Here is a 21,645-nt window from a genome sequence, read left to right as displayed (position 1 = left end):
AATTTGACCATAGGATGGTGCTGGCACTGGCTCATTTCTTTTTTATTGCACCTTAAATAATTACAAAGAGATTTTCTGCTGCCTTTGATTTTGTATATTCGTTGGTATTCATACACATATGTTTATGTCTCTATGATGTATTGCAACGTAAAGTTACCTATGCTTAATAATGATTTAAGCATTTTTAGTTTTTGTCTCATAATTTTTCCACTAGATGATTTCGGTAAGCACTTCAGGAATTCAACTCCTCCGTGTAGTTGTTTGTAGTCAGGGAATCGACCTACCAAAACAGTGACATGATGTTGTTATAATATTCTAGTTGCTACATCCTCGCAATGCACGGGTGTATAGGTAGAGATTGAGGTGTAAACGATACATTATTAGACGCATTTCTCCATTTGCAGCAATCAGTAGGTCATTGCTGAATAATTAAATGTAATTTACCCTCGAGTGTAAATTACTTATTTACATCTTGTGCCCGCTAATGAGTTACTAGTCTACGTATAACATTGTAGGTGATTATTTTTTTCACTTCAACACATTGGGTTGGAGCAATTGCTGTTAATGTATTGCCAAAGAACACATATACCCACAGTGGCATCGAGTTTCGAACCACTCACTTCTGTGCTGAAAGTATGTGGTAACCATTATACGACGTAATAGTCACCGGACTTTTTTGTAGCCTACACTTGTACCGTGACTGCAGCCCTTGCTTAACTAAACGCCTCTTATAATATCCACCTTTCATATACTTGTGCACGTCATCTTCATTTAAGTTACTCCCAATGTGAACCACTATGAACGCTTTTGGGACTTCCCCCTGGTACCCCACTACACCGGGGACCCCTATAACAGCAACGTCAGCGATTTGTGAGTGTTTATGAAGCTCAAACTCAAGCTCTGCAGGGATAACCTGTAAAAAATATTTTACTTAACATAACCTATATACCTCAATTCAACATGAATGAATAAATGAATGTAACTTACTTTATGTAACTTTTTATTTTGTATTTAACTTGTTGTAATGTATACAGATAATTTAGACAACTCATAGGTACTGGATTGGAGCAATTTGTGTTTAATGTCTTGCTCAAGGAAACACACGACCATACTGGTAACAATGCCGAGCCTCGTACCAACACCGTTGTGCTATCAGCGGAAACAGGCGCGCTAAATATATATTCCATACCACAATTCCATTGTATTTAATGAGATGCTTAATGCGCCCTCTGACGTAAACATTGCCTTCGTTGTCATAACAACCATAGTCTCCTGTCTTTAACCATTTGTCGTCATCGAACAAAGCTTTGTTCGCTTCTTTGTTTCCAAGATATCCCTTTAAAATTACCTAAAATATATGCAAGATTTATGTATATGTTGTTGCTACCAGACGTAAAATAAGTCTTTTAGAAATTTTTTGATTTTCAAGATCACGAAGCAATAAATGTGAATGTATGAATCAAAGTAACTTATACTTTATCTCCGCGTGGCCGGAAAACGACAGTCGTTATGAAACGAATGTTCATACAACTCGCTCCAGCTTACGAGTTATCAAGTATGTTACTATGTAGGTAAATCTTTTTGGTGGGCTGTGTGGCTGATAACTTTGACAACCCAGTAGTGACCACTGGGTTGGAGCGAGTGTCTTGCTCAAGTATACATTTGTCCACAATGGTAGCAACGACGGGCCTTGAACCATTAGTTTTGGGTTCGAGGAAGGCACGCTAACCAACTGTGCTATGGCCCAGGATGATAAACTGAATAACATAGCCCTATAACCTTGACATCATCCATGTATTTACCTGAGGTCCTTTGAAACATAATTCTCCATACTGTCCTGGCCCCAAATTGTTTCCTGTTTCACAATCTACCACCTAAAAAAAAACATTTAATATTCCTTCTTATACATCATCGCTACGTCACCACATGGCATCACCTTTAACTTAGTATTGGGAGCAACCAACCCTTGTGAATTCTCCGGCGTTTTGAAAGGTACCGATAACGTTAGGGAAATAGCTTCTGTCATTCCATAATCTGCCATGAATAAATTGATAACAAACAAGAGATCAAAGATCTAATTCGTTAGCACGGTATAAAATAATTAGCATAGTATTAATTAACTCTCATGAAATTTAAGACGTTTAGGAATTAAAGGTTTGATAAAGAATGTGTGTAAATGCGCTTTGTACAAATCCTGTACCATGTATTGACTTGAAAACGTTTTTTTTTTGTGAATTTGGATAAACAGTAATGACGCAGTAATTAAAGGTAATGTTAGAAGTTTATATTATTCATACTGTGGCGGCTGCATAATGATTTATCGCGAGCGGTAAACTAAAAGAGCCAAAAACAAGAGACATAGATTTTATAAGGAAGACATTCCTCCAGGCGTTTTGCCACCGGCGACCCCCCGGCTACTTCCACGCTGTGACTATTCCCCTCGGCTATTCCCACCCTTCCGTGACCATTCCCCCTCCTGACTATTTCCCCCCGGCTAATTTCCCACCGTGACTATTCCTCCCGGCTATTCCCCCCCCAGTGACTATTTTCCCCCGGCTAATTCCCCACAGTGACCAATTTTCCACGGCCATTTCACCCCGGCTAATTCCCCCCTTGACTAACCCCTCACGCCGGGGGAAAATAGCCGGGGGGAAATACCTGGGAGGTATAATCACGGGGAAACTAGCCAGGGAGAAATAGTCTTGGGGGAAAATGGCCGGGGTGGGAATAATCATCGGGGGAAATAGCCAGTGGGAAATGGTAACGGGGGATATAGCCGAAGGGGAATAGTCCTTTTGGGGGGGAAATAGCCGGAGAGGTATAGTCACGGGGGGGGGGAAATAGCCGGGGGGAAATAGTCATTGGGGGGAATTAGCCGGGAGGGAATAGTCATTGGGGGGAAGTTAGCCGGGCGGGAAATAGCCGGTTACGAGGTAAAAGGCACTTGTCTACGCTTCGGCGCACACACGCTAAAAATTATAAATATATTTTATGATTTGATTTCAATTAAGAGATTAAAGAATAAGTGCTAGAATTAAGAAATTGAGATAAGTGCGGAAAAAACTGTTCGACGAAAAGGGGTCTAATGGCGATTACCGTGCTAAAAAATTGTTTATTCCACACGACGGGGCAACGACAGTCGTTATAGTACTAGTGAATATACATCATTGTTTTGTAACAATTAAGTACTCTTACCATCGATGACAGCTGAAAGATTAAGTTTTTTTTTCAAAATCGATTTTAATGCTTCTGCAAATGGAGCACCGCCTACTAAGATGTAATCCAATGTTCTGATGTCATAATCCTTTGCTACGTCTTGGTTGATGACGTCAACCAGTATTGGGGGTAACCCGATAATTCCTGTTATCTGAGAACACAGAACTTGAAATAAACGTGAAACCTTTAAAATGAGAAAGGTTAGTAGCCTATTGAGTGAAACAAACAAACAAAACCGCCAAAAAAATCAATACAAGAGAGCAAAGCTACAGTGACTATGCACATATCGTTATAAAAAGTGTCGTTTTCGTGAATTTGAACAAACCTTAATTACGCGGCAATCATGCAATGTTACAAGTTAATAAGAATCATATGATGTTAAACTAAAAACAATGTCCTAGTTATGATTCATTATAACACAGAATGTCTAACACAAGAAATCATAGATCTAATGTATGAGCACGTTTTAAACTAATTAGTATAGTATTAACTAGCACTTTTAATTACTACAACGCATTTTACGGGTTTTACAAACCGACTTCCAGCCCCTACATTTTTATAAAATCGACGCCACTGCAATTATATGTTAAATAAACCTATAAGGGGCAATTTTGAATCCTTATTAAAACCAAATCAGTGGAATACAATGGATTTGTAATGAAAAACACAACTTCGACAAACAATACATAAAAGTTTGTGTATATTAGCTTATTACACACTTATTACTTAACTGCACACATATAGGCTATTAGTATTTTGGATACTATAACAAATAAAGAGCATTTATATAAGTTGGCAAAGGTGTCAATCCAGCAATACTGAGGTGACAAGTAATTCTCTATTTTCAAGCTGGGTTCACAAAGCTACATTATATGTTTATCCAGGTGACCTGGTTCAGCTCACAGATGTAAACAATTATTTGCATCAAATAGTTCACTATGAAACTCATTTGTATGTAACAAAAAGTAAAACATGCTGTTATTGTATGATTACAATGTATTGAATAAATTAACAGGTTCAACCCCTTTATTGCAAGGTCACACCCAAGAACTCTACTATTGCACTGTTAGCATTAACTAAATTTGTTTGTATGAAAGCAAGTGTACCAACTTACGGTGACAATTTAACGTCCAAACTATGATGTAAATGATTTACTAATCAGACTAAACGAAAACATAAACAGTGCAATACTTGATCGCAAAATTGTCAGCGAAGCAAAAATGAAAATCCTGATTTCTATGGCATTTGGAGTTTGTAGGGGAAGTCCCGATTGAGTCGGCCAGACTGTAGAGGTGTCCGGAGTCAGAAATTTTAGAAATTTTTGGACTTTCTCCAATCCGACTTTAAAAAAAATCAAATCCGACTCCGCTCCTGCTCCGAATTTTTTTTTGAAAATTTAGCAAAATTTACTGCGTATTTATGCGTATGTATAAAATTCTTTTAAGAGGCGTATTTAAACCCGACCCCACCTCCGCTCCGGTTCGGCCAAAAGTAGCCGAAGCAGTCCGACTCCACCTCTAGTAGCCGGAGTCCGGCTCCACCTTTACCAGACGGCCACTAAAAAGGCTAATTAATTGCTAATTATTCGGGGTTTTAAATCTGAAAATTTAGTCTAAAATTTATAAATTTATTTTATGATTTGATTTTAATCAAGAGATTAAAGAATAATGCTAAAATTAAGAATTGAGATTAATGCGGAAAAAAGTTGCAAAAAACAACAACAAGAACAACTGTTCGACGAAAACGGATGTATATGACCACTACCTTGCTCAATAAGTGCTTTTATAATATGCGCCCCTGCTTAAGTAATAGGTTGATACAGTTACGTCAATCGATGTGCGAATTCACTATCTCACTCACACTACAATTCTAGGTAATCTAAAATAAGTTACCTTGTACTTTTCAACAGCAGCTAGCATTGATTGAGCTGTCGGGCTGTGTGTGAATACCAAAGCACAACCTTGTAAAAGGAATTCAGCAGTGAGGTATAACACTCCGATATTGTACATTGATGTCATGGAGTAAATGATGTGTGACCGTGCGGTTTTGTAAGTTGCTCTGTAGTACACAAGATAGCACGGCTTCAATACAAAATAATTTATACGGCCATTATATGCCCATTAAAACTTGTAACGGTCTACGCAACACATATTGTTTGCAAGAAATCTTATTCGCGTTATTCAGAAGTAACTTCAAAGCTTAACACAATTTTAAAGTAATCAGAATATTTAAAACAAATTGATGTCCTTCGTGAAATTAATATTATTTTCCTTTAACTGGCCACTAAAATGCTCAACATTCCACCGTACATGAAAATATAGCAAATATATATGTGTATATAATATGTACCGCAACATTGCCAAACCATCTTCAACAGAATAACTATTGATTTGAATAATCTTTGGTGGACCAGTAGTTCCACTAGAACAAACCAACATGATTATTGCATCGTCTTCGCCGGTACATATTCTCGAACCTTCTGCATGAATAGTTCAGCATCGTGACGTCACAAACATAAAGTAACTTACCGTCAAGTAAACCATTGTCAAGTATTTGTTTATACGTCTTGTGCTTGCTTGATTCCCCTATGACGTATATCTGCGCCAATCAAAATAAACGATCTGTATTTTCATCGTAAATACTCACAAACTTACATATGTGGTAAAGTATACGCGAAGTTTATAAGAATATCACGTGTAACAACCACTGCTGTTGCCCCTTTCACTTACTTTGTTATCAGTTATTTCCCCTCTGACGTCATTCAGTATTTCGAAGCACCATGTATCGACAATGAATAAATCTGGTTTTTGTATTCTGAACAGTCGTTGTAGTTCTTCTGCGAGGCATAAGAAGCTGATTATCGAAAGTTTATGTTGCTTATATTAATGCATGCTGTATTGATCGGTTTTTAAAAATATGTTATCTTAGCATTATTTGGGTAGATTAAGACTTATGTTTTAGATCTTAGTATTTTTTTCATTTTTTTAAGTGTCTTTCACCTGCCGAAGACAAATAATTACAAGGGAACACTACCGCCCCACAATACATAGCAGCTAGTATAAGGATTCTCTGCTCTGGTTTGTTCTTCCCCATTACTACAACCACGTCACCAGGACAAACGCCATCTTTGTGAAACGAGTCGCTACATTTTAAAACCGATTCACGAATCGTAAGAAATGAGTAAACTTTCCCATCTTGGTCGTCGTCGATCTAAAGTAAACGAAGTAAGTAACCAGGAATAATCATAAATAGTTCGTGTATAACGCGTTTGATCAACAACACACAAAACATGATTATGAAAGAATAAAATAAATAATTGAATGTAACTTGCATTGTCCTCACTTGACTGAAAACGACAGTCGTGATAACACGGGTGTTTTGTTTTATACACCTCGTACCAGCGTTTATTCATTTATAAATTACATTCATTCATTCATGTCTTTCTAAATAAATAAGTTACATTCATTTAATAATGTGCTCTGGTCAAACACAGTAATGACAAACATAAAACCACCTACCCAAGCTGTTGAACTTCCATAGTCTTCAATTGTTTCCAAAATATATTTTACAAAGTTTCGTTTTGGTATTTCAATATCTTGGTATAAACTTTTTAACTCCATTGTTTTGCCTGTGGTCAAATTCCTATAACCTCGTGTTACTTCAATGTAAAATAAAATACAAGTAACCGTCTTAGACACAGGCGTATTCTACCTCTTTACTTTAGTTATACACATAGCTGTTTCCTGTTTGATCGTGGGAGAACAGATAGTGCCGAAGTTGTGTTCGAAATTTAGTTGCTTGTATCCCCAGACATCGGCAGTATTATAGCGAGAACCCGCCCTTATACACAAAGCAACTCTGCCATCACAATACGCTATATAGTAGGGTGGGGGAAGATGGGACACTTTGTCGGACGAGCCTTTTTTTAATTTTCTTTTTACGGACCCCCACTTAATGATAATCAGAAAAATAAGGTTACAAAATTTTTAGACAGTATTATCACGACTTCATAAACCCCGTCAAAGCTGATTACCGTTTAAATATTAAAAAAATATGTAAAATAGAAACAGTATACTTTGAACAGGCAAAAAATGCGAAATAGTAAGGTGCTATTTTTTAATGCTCGCTTAATGATAGTAAAGCCAATGAATTTTTTTAGTTTGCGTGTGCGATAGATTAAACTAGTTTCATAGCTTCATAAAACAACCTTGAATATTTCGTACAGTTTGATTTTGTCTCATAAAACTAGTTTTAGTTTTGTAAAAAACACTAAGATATAAGCAGAAAGAAAATAGGCAGGAGTCAATATGACTTTAATTTGAGATAAAAACAACAAAAAAATATTGGTTTAACGTTATATATATGAAGTTTACATGCTGGCAAAGAAACTAGCGTATTCTGTTAAACTCGAAAGGTTAACTACAAGTTGCAGAATACTGCTAATGTAAATATATTTCAATTTAGAGTCCCATCTTCCCCCGCATTGTAGTTTTGTATGTTTTTTATTGCCAAACTTTTAAGGATTTGCTTTTAATTTAGTAATTTAAACCTCAGGGGATATTCAACTATAAGATACTGATATATTAAAAAGATAATATTTTGAAAATATATTCGAAATTTGGTTATTTGCACTTGGTGATAATTTATGATAAGTAGCTTGTGTCAAAAACAGAGTAGTAATACCCAATTTGTAGCAAAAATAAAATCTTTATCAATAGTTATAGGGCCTAATCAATTTTCTGTTTTTACAAGTTCATATACGCTTGTTGGATACAATGTTTATCCATTGATGTTCGAACTGTCCCATCTTATTCTGTGTGTTTTCGAATTTGTAAAATTTCACTTGTTGTGCGGATAGTTAAATAACTCCTCGTGTGTTTTATTATTTTTTATTAAATTGGTGTCAATTAATAAAGGAATGATACTACTAAGTCGTGGTATTACCCAAAATCCGTCATCTATTTTGATTTTGGAAATATTTTGCAATATGTGCTTAAGAGTCCCACCTTCCGCCATTGTACTATACTATGCTAATTAGTTTATACCGTGCTCATGCATTAGATCTGTGATCTCTTGTTTATTTGGTGTACGCAATGATCTACTTTTAAACTGTTTACTCCTTTTCGCTAGATTTGTAATCGCAGTAGAATGCAAAAACAAATTCCTTCTGCACTTTGTTTTATCACCCTGATTGGCTCTGTCAAACGACCCGAACGTATTCTTGCTATTAATAACAATTCACTCGCGAAACAATTTAGAATGGTCAATTTAACAATTTAAAAAAAGGTCAATGAAACAATTTAAAATAAATGGTCAGTTCTGCTGGTACCTCCCCGTTAAACTTTTACTTTTTACCGTAACCTATCTATTTAACATGTTGGTTTGCTTACTTTTTTCCGCTGTAAGTCCACATTGTGTTCTCTATTTATATGTATATAAATATTTATAATAAAAAAATTACTTTGGAGTGAAAATACAAATAAAAGGTGTCTATAGTAAGTCTTTTATATCTCTTATTGAAAGATAATCAATCCAAATTAGTTGTTACACCAGGCGAAGATCGAACTCGGGACATTAGGTTATCAACTGTTTCCGGTTTAAACTAGTTTCACAGCTTCATAAAAAAAAACTTGAACATTTCGTACCGTTTCATTTTGTCTTTTAAAACTCGCTTCAGTTTTGTGAAAAAACTGAGACATATAAACATGAGGAAAATAGGCAAGAGTCAATATGACTTTAATTTGAAATAAAAACAACAAAGAAATATCGTTTTAAAGTTATATTTATAGTAGGGTGGGGGAAGATGGGACACCTTTTAGTTTAGTTTTCTCTTTGCATTTGGTTGTAAACAAAGAACATTCAATGAACTATAAAACCGTATCTTCACGACTTCCACAGACCGTTGTTAATTGTTTAATTTTTTTTGGCAAAATTTAAAAGTTTTGCTTTTAATTCAATATTTTATACCTCGGGGTCATTCAAATATAATATACTGAAATAATAAAAATATATCTATAGAAGATATTTGCAACTCAGTCACTTGTACTTGGAGATAATTTATGAGAAATGGCTTGTGCGGAAAATAGTGTAGCAATACTCAATTTGTAGCAAAAATCTTAACTTTGTCTGTTCATTAATAGTTTTTAGTAATTTTGTGTTATTACAAGTTCATGTGCATTTGTAGGATACAATATTTATCCATTGATGTTCGAACATTACCCATTGTCGTTCAAACAATATTAATTTTTGATACAATGTTATACTAGGGTGGGGAAAGATGGGACACATTTTTATTTTATCTTCTCATTTTTGTTTCGTTTTACTTTTTTTGACAGTAAACAAAGAATATTCCAAGAATTGTTAAACCGTCTCCTCACAACTTTTACCGACCATTGTTAATTGTTTAAAACTTTGCTTTTTTACGTAAGAATACTGACGAATATTACTGTAGTATCTTTTTTGTCCGTCATCAAATGTTCCGGCGCCGTGGCGTAGTGTCTAGCGCGCCTGCCTGTAACCATTAGGTAATGGGTTGACGGTCTGTCGCTGCTACAATTGTGGGCATGTGTCCTTGGGCAAGACACTAAACGACAATTGCTCCAACCCAGTGGTCACTAATGGGTTGTCCAAATTATCAGCCATACATAAAAAAAATCCCAAAAAAATAATCACCCACAAAGTAACATACATGGTAACTCAAGTTGGCACGAGGTGTTAAACCCGTTTGATAACGACTGTCGTTTTCCGGCCACGCGAGGATAAAGTAAGTTACATTCATTTATTTATATAAAATAATTAAAATAAAATGTCCCGTCTTCCACCACCTTACTATATAAATAAGACGAAATATTTCTGAGAAGAAAAAAGCACAACCTATTAGAGACATCTCTAGCAGGCCGTAAAGAAAGACACACTACCACTGTCCCATACGTTTTATTGAAGTTAGGAAAAGTGAATTTATGCCGGTTATATTCTAAACCAATGCAACAAACACAACTTTCGTGGAGCTTTGTGAACAGTACTGAAGAAAATGTGTCAACTACGAAACACTATGAGAGCATGCATGGCCAAATCAATACACCAAGCGTGAGTTACAACAATAATTAAAATTGCAAACAGAAAGTATAATAGCAAATTAAACATTATAACTTTATCTACACTGCAATTTGAGTTTTATTTAATGAAACTGTTTGAAAATCAAAAAAAATTTCTTGAGTCATTTCAAAGCAGGCAAGGACGAGATGTCAGAGGTGAAAGGACTTGGTAAAAAATGAAATAGAAATCACAATATTTAACTTTTCATGCAAATCTAGGTCGAACGTGGATGTAATATATACAACAAGTTTTAGAATTCCACAACAACAAAAACATCACGTTGCTTGGGAGGTTATGAAGTCTGTGTAAAGACATAAGAATATGATTTGCTTCTTTTTTGAAAACACCAGTCATTTTATTTTGTTTAGTGGAGAACTTTAAATTGCCAAACGCAGCTAATAGAACATTATATTTTGTTATTTGAGTAACGGATGTGTGCATTATGTAATTCATGATAATGCACATCAAGGCAGCAAAATGTTACAAACTGTAACTAAAGCAGATGACAACCTTAGTTTGACAACATAAAGCAACAACTCGCAGTGAAAGATGCTTTTGAACAGTTTAAGATTGTACAACATAAAAAACGCCTACAACAAAGAAGTTTCTAAAACACAGGACAGCCTAAATTATAAAGTAACAAGCTGGTTTTCCAATTAGCCTAGACCTGACTGAAATAAATAAAATAAACAAAACATATTTGCAGTTGAGATCAGAGTGGGAAGTGTTTGTTATAATTGATATATTGTTGAGGACTTCTTAATTCTAGATAGAGCCTGATTATTCCATTTTTTTTCTGTCGCCAACCTTGACAACGCCACCTTCAGGAAATATGGAATACCAGTTACTAGTTGCACAAATTTGGAATACAAATAAGTTGTATTATGTTTGAAAAATATTGGTATTAATTGGTTGTATTCAATAAAATAAATTACATAAAAAGTATATAGTAGGGGGAAGATGGGACACCGTTAGCACTTAATATTCAGATATTCAGACCGTGTTTTTAAAAATGGTGTTTAAAAGTCGTGGTGATATGATTTTATAATTTTTTCAATATTCTTTGTTTACTACCAAATTGGACTAGAAAATAGAATATATATATAACAAAATAAGTGTCCCATTTTCCCGCACCCAACTATATAATCTGTAGTTGTCGGGCAATATATAATTCTTGTGTACACACAATGAATCTATAGCTGATTCAAACCTTTGGAAGATTTCATTGCTCGATTCTTTTTATCTTGACTTAAATGACGGTTGTTCTGATAAATCAACATAAACTTGCCTTGTTTTGGAACTTTCTTTCTGCAAAACTCATTTCCTGTGTATATTACACTCAAACTTACATTTGTTAGATTGGCTGGAACTCTTGTTTTAAATGAATAAACCGTGTTCTATAAACATCAAAAAACTTCTTTGTAAAGAACTGTATCTGGATTAAAGCCTGAACAATAATTCTCTTGAATAATCGCAAAATCAAGTAACTGTTACATAAGCTCCTTAGTAATAGTTTAAAAAAACAATTATAAATTGATTTCCACCTTCAACAAAGTTCCTTGAAAACCATTTCATCCCTTCATCAATGATGATCACAGGTAAAGACATCTTTAAAACCATCATCCACTCAGTCCAATTCAATGGACAAATTTGGAAAACCATCTGCGAGGATAAGATTACAAAATCATGAAACAAATACAATAGAAAATTCACTGTTAAGTTAAGGTAAAATTTACTGTTAAGATTGACCAATGAATTTTTGATTGTGGAGGTAGAATCTATTGTGCAGGTTTAATTCTTAAACTATATTTGTTGGTTTGCTGTACAACTTATTGATGTATAAAAACTTAATTATGCTGAAAACTTACAGGGAGTGGATCAACATGGAGGATCATGAAGTGAAGAGTCATGGAGAGACAGATGGCACCAATAAGCCACATATTCTGCCATGGAGGCATCCGGAACAATGATTGGTTCTCTGATACACTGTGGAAATAAATATTACATCAACAGTTTGAAAAAGTTTGTTTGCTTAGTTAAATCAAATGTAGCTAAATTGTTAATATATTAGTTTTAAACTACATCTGTGCACAGGTTTGACTAAAATTAGAATATTTTTGTCCATTTCGGGGGGAAATACTTTTTAAAAAACATAGAGGGAGATTAATCCAAATAGAAATACCTGTTGAGAGCATTAAGCATTTCAATGGTGACAAGTACAGATAGAGCCATCGTCATCGGGTGGGGGTCTTCAAATATTTTGCAATCTATTCCTTCAAAATTTTCCGGTTGTGTGGAGCATGACATGTAATGGGTCTGTTCAGCAGTTTGTTTTAAAAGATTGAATTGGTAGTACTTTTATATGCAGGTAAAAAATTTACACAAAAATAAATTTATATTTTAGTTTGTATTAATTATTTTCAAAATACACAGCTTTTAAATTACTAGATGTGTGTCTATTTGATTTAGTTAGATCACCTACTATAATGGTTAAAAAACGTAGGAAGGCATTGCATTAAAGTCTAATATGTTAGTATTACACATAGGGAAAAAATTATGTTTGCAACAATTATTGACATGCAGGAAATAAACAGACAATTTAAGTGTTTAGTAATCTTATGCTTTATACAGGTATTATACATTGTTAAACATACATGATTAATTCGTTAGTAAATGGCAAAGACATGCATGTGATGTGTTAAGGTTAAACATGCTATCACAGCATGCACATACCATACTATTATTTAGTTATTAGAGAAATATGTTTTACAAGGAACCAACAAAAAGATTTATAAAATACTTGATGTTAATCGTGTGTTGTGTTAACTTCCCAACAACAAACATGCTTAACACAAATTACAAGAAATGCTGGTAACAACTATGTCATGTCAGTAATAATGCAAAAACAGTGGACAAGTAATTTTACAAACATGAAACTTTATCTGCCACTAAGTATTTATCTGTTACGAAAGAAACTGCCATGTTCACATGTAAAGATTAATTTTACTAATAAAAACGGCAGTTGATTTAAAAATGTGTATTTTTCTAATGTTGTAACAGGTTTATATTAAAACAAAATCATGGCAACATGTGAAAGAGTAAAAATGTTTTGACTAACCAGTTGCCACCATGTCATGGAAGGTCCATTGTCAGCGAACATAAACCACCAAGATGCAGACGCAACCGTTGCTATGCCAACGTATGCTGTCAAACACATTGGCCACAATAAGTTACGAACAAACTAAGAACATTACAAAATACCACCAAATTTTTTGCAGGACATTCTAACTTGAATACACCAAAATCAATTACAAAAAGTCAAATATTTAGTTAAGTTTTATATAGTTTTTATAATACTTTATACTTTTTTGTTCCCACACTAATACCTGTGTAAAAAAATATTAACTTTTTCACAAATGTGTTTTGTATCAACCAATTTAAATATGTAGTTAAATAGTTCTCTTTCACTTTACAAATGACTAATCAGATTTTGTTCGTGGCCTGATAAATCAATTGTATAACATGTTGGCATAATAGTCTTTTACCCTTTTTTAAAATTTTTTAAGTATTTTTTAAATTTTTTAAGCATTTTTAAACTTTTTAGGGATTTAAAAAAAACAAATTTAATGGATTAAAGTTCATTTTAAATTACCCTGAGATTTTGACAGAAGGCAAAGACAACAGAACGCGAAGACACCAAAACTAGTTTAAATTTAACAATATTTGACCTTTATCAATTAAGGTTATTTTTTCACAATGTCAATGTCCCATTTAAAACCACAGTGTTATTTTTCCAGTGTCCCAATTTTAACCTACATGCATTTTTTCTACCATGAGCACCTCCAAACAACTACCAACATCTAGTAATGTTGCAAATAACGCAGATAAATGCTTCCAGATCATTTCTTATTGTTAAAAATGATAGAGAAACAGGGACAGGCACATCACAGGTACGTGCTAAAATAATAAAAACGTATGATGCAGATTAAACTTTCAAAGAAAAGTTGAATCTCATAAAGAAACATTTCCCAGCGTGCGTGGGTAAATTAAGAGGCAGCCATGAGATTTTTCAGCTTTGTGAGTGATTTCTCACGTAACCTCATTTGTGTAAACACCCTAGGTGTATGGGTACTGACCACTTGCCAAAATGAGAGTTTGGGGCCGTCCGGTGCGGCGATGTACCACCAGATTGAAGCACCCGTTGTCATGGTGCCAACGTAAACTGTCATGTCGTAATAAGTTATAATCTTTTATAATGTGAAAGTTTTATTACCCTGTAGTTTTAATAATTATGGGTTACCTTCAGATACTGAATAAAAATACATTTTACTTAGCTATTATTGTAAGCAAACACAAACTGTCATATTGTAAATTACCTCCAACAACACAATATCTGAACATGAGCCATTTATTGATGAGTGTGTCTTTGGTTGACCTCGGGCATTTCTCCATGATGTCAAGATCAGCTGGGTTGAAGCTAAGAGCAGTAGCAGGGAGTCCGTCAGTGACAAGGTTCACCCACAAAAGTTGGACAGGAATCAGAGCTTCGGGAACTCCAAGAGCAGCGGCAAGGAAAATGCTGAAATCATTTATATTTTTACACATTATAGATAGTTAATTAATGTATAATAGGTTAGACTAAACATACCAAACGACTTCTCCGATGTTTGAGGAAATGAGGTAACGAATGAATTGCTTCATGTTGTTGTAGATTGCACGACCTTCTTCTACCGCTGCTACGATGGAGGTGAAGTTGTCATCAGCCAATACCATGTCAGAAGCACTTTTAGCGACCGCGGTACCACTTCCCATCGCGATTCCAATCTCAGCTTTCTTCAATGCTGGAGCATCGTTAACACCATCACCAGTCTAACAAATTAATTTATAAGTTCATCAGTTTTATAACATTTTTCACATAAATCAAAAACAGTGAAAAGACAAATAAAAAAATGTTTTAAAATAAATGACATTTGTTTACTCTTAACTGAAATGCCAACCATTGTTATGAGGTGACACAAATGTCTTTATTTCGTACATGAGTTACATTGTATGTAACTTTGCGGGTGATAATTAGGATAATTTTTCGATTTGTTCAGAATTGCTAACATTTGAGGGTAGCTATCCTAACAAGGATACATATAAAGGGCATCAAAATTGGTATCTTTTAGTTACCATACAAACACATTGCCACTGTGGCAAACCTTTTAGAAAATCAAAACAGTAATAGGCAAATAAAAGATGATACAGAGTAATATTGATTTAAAACTATCTTGATTAAAAAAATTAAGAAACTTGACATCAAAATTTAACTTTCGAGTGAACAGCTATTGCAATAACGCATTACCTAGAATTCAGCACAGCAAAAAATTTTTTTTTAAAAAAGGATTAAAAAAATATACAAGGATTAAAAAGGTTATGCTTAACTGACCATGGCAGTGATGTCACCATTGGCTTGAAGATATTCCACAATCTTGCTCTTGTGAGCTGGTTCCACTCGAGCAAAAAGACGAGCCTCAAGACAAGCTTTGAACTGTTGTTCTGGGTTCAGTTGATCAAACTCACGACCAGTGAATGAACGACCTGAGAGTTAATTATTCGGTTGGAACATTTGTTGTTTGTGTTTCTTTTTAGTGTCACTGAACGATCAACATTCATTCATAAAACTTTATTCAAAGGGGCATACCAATGAAAAAATTAAAATTTAATTATAGATAGAATTGCTCAAATGTGATCTAAAGTTACCAGCAACCTTTTAAAAAACGAAACACTATCTGAAAAAAGTTGTGTAAAAAACCCGCTGGTGTAAAATCTCGTTTAAGCATTTCTTATCAAAACACAAACTTTGATTTTTTGTTGGTATGTCCCTTTAATATTTTGTTTATACATATGGGGTTGTGGTGCAACTTTAGCATAAATCACATAGCTTGACCCATATAGAATAGAACCCGAAATTAAACCCAAACCTGTTGTATCTTCATCTTCACCGAAGACACCAATACGTCGGCAGATTGCTTCTGCAGTTGCTTTGTTATCACCGGTGATGACGATGACGCGAATTCCAGCGTTTCTACAATCCTGAACAGCTTGAAATACTTCAAGACGAGGTGGGTCAAGCATTCCAACGATTCCAACGAAGGTGATGCCAGTCTGTTAACATATTTTTTGCAATTTGTCAAATTTTCCAGGCACCGAAAATAAATTACTAAAATTTGCCATTTTTCGAAAAATCCAAAATGAAAACAACCCACCATATAAGATGTTAAGCACAGTTTACAGTAAGAAATAATAAAATATTAGTTAGTTAGGCATTTCAATGTTAAGAATGGGAAACACTATATAACAGTATATATTATGCATATAATGCTTCATTAAATATTGATTGTACAATAATTAAAAACTATAAATTTAACAATTGGAAATTTCACTCGCAGCCTTACCATTAGTGTTTACAATATTATTATTCATTTGAACTCTTGTTAAATTTGAAATATTTTTGCATTCCTGGTTATCAGTTTGATATGGTGTAAGCAGCTGGTCAATGGACAATGTTAAAATTAAAGGACATTGTTTAACATAGGCTACATGAAGACTAAAATAAAACTTTCCACAAAAAAATGAATGCAATATGTGGTCATAATAATGCACTAATTACGCCAAAATTATTTCAACTACCTTGAAATTTAAGTTATGGCTGTCACAGTACAAATATTTATTATTTCATTACAGAGATACATAAAGTCTATAACTATTTAATTAATTAGGGTCAAACTATATACCTCATATTTAGCAAATTTAGTTGCATCACTTAGATCCATATCACTAGGGCTCATTGGGTTATCAACCACACCAACAGCAAGACATCTGAGAGTATCACGACCAGTTCCGTATGCCTTCACTCGTTCCAATATACTTTGCTTGATATCCGATGTCATCTCATGTTTGTTCTTCCCAATCCTTACGTGTGTGCATCTATCCAGGATACCTGTATGGTTTAAAAAAGAATAGATTGACTATTTTACTTCACTTAAGAATAAAAACTTGTTTTTATTGTTGTGTGGAACATAAGTAAAACTGCTCTGTGATCCCTACTTAACTACAAAATACCAGTTACAAATCTTAATGCTACCACTAATTTGAGTGTATGTGCTGTCAGACAAGGCAGCTAAACAGTAACAGCTTCAATCAAGTAGCCATTATCATTAATGGGTTGCCAAAATTAGGGCTCATAGAGAAAAAACACACTCAGGTTAAGTATATAGAACAGGACACATAACTTCTGAAGTTCTACACTCATGCAAGAATAATTAAATATCATTTATTCATTCATTCATTCATTAAAAATATGTAACAAACCAACAGTGTTTAATATTTAAATAAAGTTTAACCAAAGGAAAGTCTCACCTTCTGGGGCTCCTTTCACAAACATCTTTGGATCATTTGATCCATTAGTTGATGAACAATACGAACTCATAGATTTTCGATCTCGGGAAAATTCAAGAGTGAATTCTTTTTTGATCATATCCTTGATAGCCTTTAATGGTAATTAAACACAATGTTAGGACATCAATACAACTAACTTTAAAGCCAATCTCAAATCATCCGTATCGTGAATAAACATAGTACATGTGTTATGATGTATACGGTACTAAACACGAGGTTAAACATACATCATATTGGCTACTGGTTTTATAAATTAAGAAAATATATCAAGCAGTAATATAATTTTTATATGGTTTAGATAAAGCACAGTTTTATTTTTACAAAACTATGAGTGTTAAATTTGGAAACATTGCGAGAAAATGGTAACTTTATATATTTTTAAAAAGTTACATGTTTTGGATTGTAAACCAAAGTCATACATTGTTAAATATAAGTTGTTTAGTTATTAGGCACCCATGAAAATATTAACTAAACCTACAATTACATTCCCTATTCATACAAAAAAGGCAAAGATACTTACTGAGTTGCATGGGTGGGATCGTTCGGATTTGGTCAACGTAGACAGATCGGTGTTGAAGACGTTCATCTTTTCGCAAAGCACTGTGAGAGCGGTTTCGGTTGCTTCCCCAACTTTTTCATAAACTCCCTTCACCTACACCATGATTATTGTTTAAACTATGCTGTGTGGTTAGAGATGCATTGCCACGCAAGGATAATCGGCTTTAATGCCCAATGTTGCTACCATTTAAAGCATGAGGTGGCCATGGCAAGAAACTGAACGATACTTGCAACTTCACTAATTGGTTGCAAAAAAAGAAAATTCCAGCTTTAACTTCGACTGCAGTATATAAATTAAACAAATGGGCACAAAAAGGTAAAGTCAATCAAATATTAACAGACTGAATTTAAAATCATACATACCTCATTATAATCTAGCGATGAATCATTGCAGAGAGCACATATGGTGGATAATTCAGTGAGAGCATCATAATCGCTGCATCGAATCTTCTTTCCATCCTTTGTCACCTCTCCGGTTGGTTCATAGGTGGAGCCAGATATTTCAAATTCATGAAACTTAGCTCCGTCATTTGCCAGTTTATCGACAATGAACATCTGGGAGGATATGAAAGTCAACGAAAAAGAAAGCAGAAGGGGCAAATGGTATACACAGCTGCATATTATGTTGATTCGTCACATTTTCTCCTGGTAGGTAATTCAACACATTTTTATATTAAAATGTTTATTATGTCTCACTGATACCTACTGTAACATTTTCTTTTTAAAAAAAAATCGGTTGATCGTATTGAAAATTTGGTTTACTTTTACAAAGTGCCAAGCTAATATATTCTGGGATGTAACCAAATTTGTTTCAGACCAAATACATTGGACTCTTCAATGAAGAAAAATGCTTAACAATTTTGTTTTTACCCTGCATACAGACATCTGGTTGGTAGTAAGAGTTCCAGTTTTATCAGAGCAGATTACGGAGGTACAACCAAGAGTTTCAACGGATGGAAGACTGCGGACAATTGAGTTTTTCTTTGCCATTCTTCTTGTACCAAGAGCCAAGCAAGTAGTGATGACTGCTGGTAATCCTTCGGGAATGGCTGCTACAGCAAGGGCTACAGCGATCTGTATCAAGTTTGGTTTAGTCAGTATTTACAAGCAAATAACAACAAAGCAGCCAACACTGGAACCTATAAACACTAATGTACATGTAAGTAAACAAAAGAAATTTGCATTAAACAGTAAACATGTAGATAAAATAACTGGTGGTTACCTTGAAGTAGTAAATAGCTCCTTTCAACCAAGATCCACCGTGCACTGGGTCGTTAAAATGTCCGATATTTATTGCCCAAACCGCAATGCAAATTACAGAGATGATCTAGGAAATAAGTATACAGATTTAGCTTGTGATAAAATATGGATATTAAATAAAAGAAAACTTTGCAAGCAATAGGACAAGTTATGTCAAAATCACTTTGATGTCAAAATGCAAGGCAAAGTTTCAAATCTTTTCTACGACTTTGACTTCTGAACACTTTTTGGGGGGGGGTGTGAATAATATAATAACAATTGTACCTTGGACAGCTGTTCACTAAACTCATCAAGTTTTTGTTGCAGAGGTGTCTTTTCTGCTTCAGTCTCTGCCATCTGATCTCGGATTTTTCCAATTTCTGTGTTGCTTCCTGTTCCAATCACAATGCCGGTAGCTTTTCCTGATGCGATATTCGTTCCCTGTTGATTAAATTATTAATTTCAATGTCAGGTTACTTCAATATGTATATTCTGTGATTTGGATGAATACTCACAGAGAACAACATGTTCTTCTTGTCTTGATTGACAGCTCTGGGATCAGGAACAGGGTCCGTGTGCTTGATTACGCTCACACTCTCACCTAAAAATATTGAAGTGAAAAAATAAGGTTTATTTTGTGCACACCTAAATACATGAGTAATAATACAAAAAGTGATTAGGTGAAAGATTTTCTGTGTAGGTAGATATATCGTATAAAATCACAGTGGTATTTAGGCTGCGAAATATGACGCAAAGGTTTGAAATATAAATCAACAGTCCCAATATCCTGTTTGACAGTTTATTACTGTGCAGGGCGTGATTTATATTCGTATACTAAATAATAAATTTTGCAGTTACAGACACATGCGGTTAAATAAATGACGAACCATTGATATGCAATGGTTAAACATGTAAATCAAAAAAGGTTGAATATATATACATATATTATATCAACAAACATAAATACTATTACTTGTAACTTGTAAGTATACAGCTTTCAATATATTTAATGATTAAAACCTTAGATCATAAATTAATTATAAAACATTAACTTTGTATCAAAAATGACTGTAAGATTTTAAGCCGACTTGCAATTAAAACATAAAAAACTAGAACATATTAAAAAAGATATGCTTGTGTTATGTCAAGAGGACACCATGGATTTTCTTACTTAGTATGATAACACATTGTAATTTGAAGCAAAGAAAAACAAGACAAACAATACCTAGAAACCATTGCATGTTATTTACCATACGCGTGAGTCATATATTAGAGCAATACCATTTTATTTTAAACTCAGAGGAAACTACAACAAGACGAGTTCTAGCTAACTGTACAACACTTGTATGACGTATCAATACATCACAAACAAAGTAGAACAAACTATGAATTAAGTTAGAAATTTGTAAAATGTTTTATCCGATAAAAACAGCAATATGTTTTTAGTTAAAAGATAAAACAATATAAAATAGTAGTGTACTGGACTACTAGTGTTTATACATTGTACATACAAACATTTACGAATATATATGTCAATATGTGTTTTTGGTGATTTCAACGATTGATTGCATTTTGCTCAACCAATTGGAAAAATCAAGTGTAATAAAAACTAAAAACTCGAATTTAATATGAAACAGATGATTCTTATACATATATATGTTTAAAACTTCAATGGTTTTAGTAGAAACCGACCTGTAAGGATGGCTTGGTCAACTCTGAGGGTTGTTGAATGGATTGCAATCAGACGAATATCAGCTGGAACTTTATCTCCGACTGAAAACAAAGGCAAATTGAAATTATGGAATTTTAAGTTGTACCGCAAAAAATTTTTATGTTAGGCACAAAACATTAGGCATTCAAATTAAAAATTGGGGTGGCGAGATAACAGGTAGGTTTTATGTTATGACATAATACAATAGGCACTTGACTATAATTGCAATTGTTTGAAAAGGCCGTTGAAAATGCGTTCCTGAGTAAAAAATTATGTTCTTAAGCAAACAAGACTGCAAAATGCATAGTTAATTAAATTGGTATTTTTACCATGTAATTTCTTTGTTAATTTGTTTTCTTTTAATTAAGATAATTTGCTCTTAAAAA

At 34.0% G+C, this 21,645-nt stretch overlaps 2 protein-coding genes across 5 annotated transcripts in view; both read right to left on the bottom strand.

Annotated features, from left to right (window-relative positions):
• Positions 1–121: 121 nt before the first annotated feature.
• Positions 122–7,143, bottom strand: LOC149728166 (uncharacterized). Its single transcript, XM_089888241.1, has 12 exons — positions 6,735–7,143; positions 6,216–6,426; positions 5,946–6,052; positions 5,745–5,814; positions 5,566–5,695; positions 5,109–5,274; positions 3,196–3,367; positions 1,937–2,034; positions 1,803–1,874; positions 1,190–1,348; positions 742–913; positions 122–280 (listed from the first exon to the last, which is right to left on the bottom strand). The coding sequence occupies exons 1-12, from the start codon at positions 6,834–6,836 to the stop codon at positions 123–125; spliced, it is 1,617 nt and encodes a 538-aa protein (XP_089744367.1). The 5' UTR covers positions 6,837–7,143; the 3' UTR covers position 122.
• A 2,990-nt stretch (positions 7,144–10,133) lies between these two features.
• The window catches only part of LOC149728165 (sarcoplasmic/endoplasmic reticulum calcium ATPase 1-like), a 15,509-nt gene continuing 3,997 nt past the window's right edge, over positions 10,134–21,645 (bottom strand). Inside the window, exons 6-23 of one of the 4 annotated variants that reach the window (XM_089888229.1) lie at positions 21,241–21,321; positions 20,064–20,149; positions 19,834–19,989; positions 19,532–19,636; positions 19,180–19,383; positions 18,673–18,864; positions 18,272–18,403; positions 17,713–17,842; positions 17,088–17,293; positions 16,275–16,458; positions 15,740–15,891; positions 14,960–15,180; positions 14,688–14,890; positions 14,448–14,533; positions 12,494–12,627; positions 12,180–12,297; positions 11,856–11,973; positions 10,134–11,132 (exon numbers count right to left, since the gene is read on the bottom strand). In XM_089888229.1, coding sequence (XP_089744355.1) covers positions 11,092–11,132; positions 11,856–11,973; positions 12,180–12,297; positions 12,494–12,627; positions 14,448–14,533; positions 14,688–14,890; positions 14,960–15,180; positions 15,740–15,891; positions 16,275–16,458; positions 17,088–17,293; positions 17,713–17,842; positions 18,272–18,403; positions 18,673–18,864; positions 19,180–19,383; positions 19,532–19,636; positions 19,834–19,989; positions 20,064–20,149; positions 21,241–21,321 — 2,549 coding nt within the window. In that variant the 3' untranslated portion in view covers positions 10,134–11,091. Of the gene's footprint in view, positions 11,133–11,439; positions 11,636–11,855; positions 11,974–12,179; positions 12,298–12,493; positions 12,628–13,429; positions 13,516–14,447; positions 14,534–14,687; positions 14,891–14,959; positions 15,181–15,739; positions 15,892–16,274; positions 16,459–17,087; positions 17,294–17,712; positions 17,843–18,271; positions 18,404–18,672; positions 18,865–19,179; positions 19,384–19,531; positions 19,637–19,833; positions 19,990–20,063; positions 20,150–21,240; positions 21,322–21,645 lie in introns of those variants that run through there. The other 3 variants (XM_089888228.1, XM_089888231.1, XR_016386013.1) reach the window with 3 other exon arrangements.

The sequence above is a fragment of the Ciona robusta genome, chromosome 11 (assembly GCF_009617815.1).
Source record: "Ciona robusta chromosome 11, ASM961781v2".
Classification (NCBI taxonomy): Eukaryota; Metazoa; Chordata; class Ascidiacea; order Phlebobranchia; family Cionidae; genus Ciona; species Ciona robusta.
Note: the sequence above shows the minus strand (reverse complement) of the source record. Positions and strands in the feature narration are given on the sequence as shown.